This window comes from Pithys albifrons, chromosome 7 (assembly GCF_047495875.1).
Source record: "Pithys albifrons albifrons isolate INPA30051 chromosome 7, PitAlb_v1, whole genome shotgun sequence".
In the NCBI taxonomy this organism is placed as follows: Eukaryota; Metazoa; Chordata; class Aves; order Passeriformes; family Thamnophilidae; genus Pithys; species Pithys albifrons.
Window position 1 is genome coordinate 34,306,181 of NC_092464.1, and position 6,284 is coordinate 34,312,464.

General features: G+C 54.4%; 1 protein-coding gene across 1 annotated transcript; it reads right to left on the minus strand.

Moving 5' to 3' along the window:
* Positions 1–2,688: 2,688 nt before the first annotated feature.
* On the minus strand, positions 2,689–5,218 carry HOXA1 (homeobox A1). The gene is made up of 2 exons (XM_071560110.1): positions 4,530–5,218; positions 2,689–4,098 (listed from the first exon to the last, which is right to left on the minus strand). The coding sequence occupies exons 1-2, from the start codon at positions 5,140–5,142 to the stop codon at positions 3,743–3,745; spliced, it is 969 nt and encodes a 322-aa protein (XP_071416211.1). The 5' UTR covers positions 5,143–5,218; the 3' UTR covers positions 2,689–3,742.
* Between the last annotated feature and the right edge of the window lie 1,066 nt (positions 5,219–6,284).

Here is a 6,284-nt window from a genome sequence, read left to right on the forward strand (position 1 = left end):
AAGCAATTTGACGGTGAAAACCCTCTCGAGTCTGTAGCCCAAACGTGAACTGCCATTAGAGAGCTACTAATAAATCCCTATTAAGAATGCATTTATGCAGTGATTATGTGAACTTCGGCCTTTGAAGAGTCCCTGCAATTAACGGCGATGTCCATCGCGTTTTGCCCAGATTTCTACTCATCTCACATAAAAGATGGAGAGGGGAGCAGGGCTCCACCAGCACCTCGGGTTGCCGGATGCGTCTCCAGCCACTCTCTTCCCCCCACCGCCACTACTGAGTAGAAAGTCCCAAGCACTTCTGCCTTTGGCCCTGGACCCCCGCATGAAAATGCCAGGTCCCTTGAGGGAGGGTTTGTTTCCCGCATCCCGGTACCTCCCGCCGGGGGTACCCGCCTGACCGCCGGCATCGGCTGCAGTGCGGGCGGGAGGGAGATGCCGAGATTTCACTTGTCTCCGCAAAACGGAGGAAAACTGATAAAATTTAGTGAAAAACTGCTGGGCAAAAATGAGAGGAAAGTTGCCGCTGCCGGAGAGACAGTGAGAGAGAGGGGGGAAGAGGGACGACTCTGTAATTGTTGCCTTTACCAAGGCTGTGAGATTAACTACTGGGATTTATTCTAAAGTGACCCATCACCGAATTCATTTCTGCTTGAACTTTCGGTGAACCTGAGATTAAAGAGGGGAGAGCAGCTAAGCAGTTTGTTGTTAGCTGCCTTTTCAACAACCCTTTCAGACTGAGTAAATATTGATCGGTTTCAATCTGATTGCCCCAGAGGAAAACACCAAAGCATCTCAATAGGCTCCAAAAGTAAACTTTAAAGGTGAACCAGCAGAAATAGCCTTAAGTATGATAGGAAGATGCTAAACTCCATTTGACATTTGGATGCTGTTTGGCTTGGTGGTTTTAGATGAGTTGGGATTGTTTTTCTTTATTTTCCTCCCTAGACCCTAGAAAAAAAAATAAAGAAATTTTACAAGGTGTAGCAACAAAAGGATCCTTACGACCTAAAGGGCAAATTAGTGTCTTCATCAGGGCAAAGCACGCTGTGACTGAATTTTATTTTAGCGATATTTTTGTGGTAGAAACTCTAAACTAGACATTTTCGTTTCTCTTTCCCAGCCCCCCTCACCCAAAATCCTTATCGTATCGAAATAATAATAAGGCTAACAAAAAGAACAAGGGTCAGGAGAGTCTTTGCTTGGAGTGTCTTTGCTTGAAATCGATCGTGACTGTGAGGGCGGGAAGGAATATATATATATATATATATATATATATATATATATATATATATAATTTTTTTAATAAACATAACTGGGGTTAGGGCTTGGAAGGAGATGGGATTCTTTGCCAGGGGATCGCTCACCGCAAACTGACGCACTGACAAGTGTCTTGTCTCTTGCATTTAGGCTACAGTTTATGGCCACTTTTTCTAACACCGGGGGAACGGAGTTGTAGATCCGGATTCCAGCAATGTTAGGATTCAGATTTAGATATTGAAAAGCCCTCATTGGCATGCAAATGCCACTTTAACACATCCAAGTCTCTGGAAGAAGGCCATCTGTTTTGCTTTGTGGCTTTACACTAATAAACAAAAGGTAAAGTATATGGCAGGCGGGGAAATGAAAGAAATAGAGGCATCGGCGGGAGCCTTTGGAGACAGCCCTGTTCCCTTGCAGATAGCTCGGCTCTTGATATGGCCGCCGCGCCTTGCAAATCAGGGCTTGTCTGTTTTGACACGAAAGTGAAGAAAATTTCGTTGACTCTGCTGATCCCGCAAAATAAAGCCTGCGTGGGCAACCCAGCCCCAGGAGGAGCCCGGGAGCACTTCCCGCAGCTGGGCCGGGTGAAGATGTTAGGAATGTTTGCGTTGAAATTCAGGAGGCATCAGGGACTTGAGACACCCCTCGTCCAGCTGAGCATGTCTCCACACTGGCTCCTCTCCTTCCCCGACCTGCTGCTTTTTTGACACCTCTTGGAATACTTATATTTACCTGAAAGAGATTATTCTAAAAAAAAAAAAAGGCGGGGGGGGGGGGGTCAGTAGGGGAAGGGGGAGGCAACGGGCTGGGGTTCATGCCAAAAACATGCTGCCAAGCACTTGGGAGGCTTCTCCCACCTTGGCACCCCATCAGGCTCTGGGATGGCAGCCTGGGCTGGGAGAGAGAAGCCACAACAGCTTAGTTAATTAAATGTGCAGTCCTTGGAGACAGGCCTGCAGTGTGAGGAAAGACTGACTGAAGACAGTTTCTGCTTTTGAAGGGTGCTCTGTTTATGTAAGTGTCAGCATCCATCCCGAGGTAAAAATGTTAGCACTTGACCCGAGAATTTCTCGTGTTTGTGCTTCAGAAATAGATTGGGATCATAAATTCCTCCCAGCTACAGAGAAGGAAGAGAAGGGCCTTATATTTTCTAAAAATAATGTTTGAGTATAGGAGAGGAAGAAGCTTTGTGTAAAAAGTCAGACTGGGCAACCAGAGCTCTGACCCTGACAGAGCAACACGTGAGGAATAAGGTTGTGAGACTCTTACTCCCTTTTCCCATTTGAAAGGTCCCAGTAGAAGAAAACAAGGGAAACAAAACTGCCGAACCGAGCCTGTGACTCAGCGCTGACGTCATGCAGCGGTAGGCAGACGAGGGCTACCTGAAAGTGGAATATATTTATTACAGACATTATAAGGACCCGTAAATCCTGCCCTGGTTTCCATCATTTGTGGAATCCTAGAGCCTTTCATGATTGTACAGAGAAATCAGTAGGACATTTCGCTCACACACGACAACTGATAGAACTCAGTGTACCTGCAGTACAGCAAAGCACGGTGCGTCATGCAATGGTCTGGACACCAACCACAGAAATTATACATTCATTTGGCCATTCACCACATTCACGAGTAGGTTGAAAAGACATCGAGTCTAAAGGAAAGTTAATACGAAAATAGGAAGAGGCAAGGTCTTTTGGATGGTTGTATCCTTTGGTTGGGCATAATCCAACACAGCTTTCAGGGCAGGGGGAAAAGGGCAGGGAGCAAGCACACCGGGTAAGGTTTACAAAACGTAGTGCAATTGAAGCCTCCTTTGTCACATTTAAAGAAATAGCGCTACTTTTTTTGAGGTATCTGCTTGAGCTTAAGACGTTTACTTGACACGGTCGTAGGCATTACTAATATAAAAGTGGGTCCAGTTTGACGAATGCACTCACCCTGCTTAACCTGATAATCGAAACAACATTTCTAGAAAAATCTGTAAAAAGATAAATCTCTTGGACGAAGTATTTACAAGCAACAAACTCATAGACACGAACGAAGAATACATTAAATTAAGGGGATGAAAGTCCTATAAGTTGTGTAAACACTTGGAATAGTGCATCTCTTTGTGAGGTTATGTACTCTAAATAACCTGTCTTTCACTGCGGGAAACTCGAAGGAGCGTCCTTGCAGTGGAGAAGGGAGGCCCTTACACCTATGCCAACACAGCTCCTCCGGCAGAAAAGGGAGCGGGATAGGAGGGAAGCCGGGAAGCAAATCCCCTGGCACGAAGGCGCCGGGACCCGGCGGAGCTGGCACCCTCAGGGCCGAGGGACGGCGGGGACGGTGGACGTAGCGGGGGAGGGAGCAGCAGCGCGCCGGGACCTCTTGGGAGACCGACCAACAGACCGACCGAGGAACCCCCATAACGGCGGTGAAGGGTCGCGTGCCGCACTGAACGGGGGCGTCGCGCCGGGCGGCCGTCGGGGCGCGGCCGGTCTCAGTTGGAGGCAGTGACCGTATCCGAGGCGGAGGAGGCGGGCGAGGCGCTGCAGGGAGAGGAACAGGACTTCTCCGATGACTCCTCCGCCTTCTCCTCGCAGCCCGTGGGGGTGGCGGGAGAGATGGGCAGTAACCCTTCTTTCTCGCGTTTCTTTTGCTTCATCCGCCGGTTCTGGAACCAGATCTTCACCTGCGTCTCGTTGAGCTGGAGGGAGGCGGCGATCTCCACCCGCCTGGCCCTGGTCAGGTATTTGTTGAAATGAAACTCCTTCTCCAGCTCGGTGAGCTGCTTAGTAGTGAAGTTAGTTCTGACGGTGTTGGGCTGCCCCACGAAGCCGTACTCGCCAGCCTTGCCTGCAAGGGGACATGCAGCGATAAGTAAGTGAGCGCAAATGATTTATAGGCGACGTAATCAATATGTCCACACTGGCTCAGCGATAGGGAGCAAGAACTTCTTAGGATAAGAGGGAAACCCCGGCAGGGTGAGTGATGGAGTGAGAGGTGCTAAACCGGAGTCAGCCTCTAGTGTCAGAAGAAACTTGATAAGTGGTTTATGAATTGCTAGAAATATGACCATGGGAGAGAGGAGAAGGGGGAGTCAGGAATAGATGAGGAATAAGCGGCGCTGACTTTCAGCGCCGCGGGCAGACAGCCGCGACTGCTTCCAGAGGTGCGGACCCTCCTACCTGCCCAGCGCTCGGCGAGGCACCGCGCCGCTTTCCCCTCACCCGCGGTGGAAAGAGAGAGGAGCGGCCCCCGCCGCGGCCCTCCCGCCGGCCACTGACCTGTTTTGGGTGGGTTTCTTTTCACTTTCATCCAGTCGAAGGTTTGCGCCGACGACGAGGTTTCGGCGGAGGGGGAGCGGGCGTTTTCCCGGTGGCCGGCGTGGAGGGGAGACAGGGCATGGCCGTAGGTGCCCAGGGGCAGGCTTTGCTGCTCCTGCCCATAAGGGGGAGGCACGTACTGAGCGGGGCCCCCCGCGTAACCTTGGTGCGGGTGCTGCGCAGCAGCGGCGGAGGAGATGCTCCCAGAGTACACTGCCGGGGCACATGGAGGGAAGCTGCCGCCCAGCTCCGTGTCTTGCCCCAGGGGGTAGGGGCCGTACGCCGCTCCGAAGCCCTGAGCCCCGTAGGTCGGACCGCAGCCGGGATGCGCGTAGGACACCCCCAGGCCACCGTGGTGCTGATAGGCGGCGGGCTGGGCTGGGGGGTGGTGGTGGTGGCGGTGGGGACTGACGGGCACCCCGCGGCCCGCCAGGAAGCGGTCCTCTCCGCTGCAGCTGCCGGTGCTGACGGCGCAGGGCTGGAAAGTTGTAATTCCGTGGTCGGGATGGTAGGCGCGGCCGGCGCAGCCCCCCGGCTCGCCGCCGAGGACAGGGTACTCTAGGAAGGAGCTCATCTTCGCCGCTTCCCTCTGTCACACCGCCACCGAGTCTTCAGCGTCCGGCGGGGCCGCGCCAACTTTCCCACTTCCTCCATGGGGCCGGCAGGAAAATGACACGAAGGCGCCGGCAGCGGGCAGGCACGTGGGGGGCGGCAGCCAATGGCTGCGATGCCCGCGGGGCTTCCCCGTGTTCTGTCGCTGATACAGCGCCGCGTCGGGGACATTTAAACACCGAGCGCTCCGACGGCGCGGCACCGCGGGGCAGGGCGGCGGCGGCAGCCCACCCGAGGGGGTAGAAGGGCCCACCCGGGCCGCTCGCGCACACACACACACACCCACACCCACGCACACGCACACGCACACACACACGCGCACGCACACACACACTTCCCGCCTCGGCAGCCCCCAGGGTCTCTCCCGCCAGCTGAGAAGGGAAGGCAGGAGAGACCCAGAGGCTGCGCCCGGCCCTCAGAGCCCACGGGCCGTCCCCTCCAGGGTGAGTGTTGCTGCTAGGGTGCCCCAGCATCACCCTTGTTGTCGGCGCTGTCAGGCTTTCGTGGGGCACCTCTATCGCCCCCCAACCCCTGGTAGGGGCAGAGGGGAGTGGAGGGAAGAGGCGACTGGATCCGCGGTATGGGGCGCGGAATGTGTCGGAGGACGGCTGGAACCGTGTTGAGAGCATCAGACCAGGGTTGAAGATGGGGCAGTGAATGCTGTTGGGGACTGCTATGGGGACGAAAATGGAGACAGGGACAGGGATGAAGGTAAGGATAAGGTGGAGAATAGGCATGGGGCCGAGGATATGAATCTGGATTGGATGCGGGTGGAGATTTAATGTGGACGGGGATAATGTCGGTGTCGAGGGATCTCGCTGATGCTGCACCGCCGCAGTCCCAGGGCGACGCCACGCCAAGAGTTTAAGGGGCTTGTCCAGCTGCATCACCAGGACATTAGCATGGAAATGAGCCTCTTTTGGGACTGACGGCCATTGTACTCTCCGAGGATCACGGGCTACCCCCTGGCCCTGATCCCTGCTCCCCCCGCACCTCCGCCGCGCTCACCCGCGCCAGCCCGGGTCTGGGGTAGAGAAGGAGGAGCCGGGAGCAGGGAGACGAATGATGGGGCGGGGGCCCGCGGGCTCCGCAGCCCATCTGCTG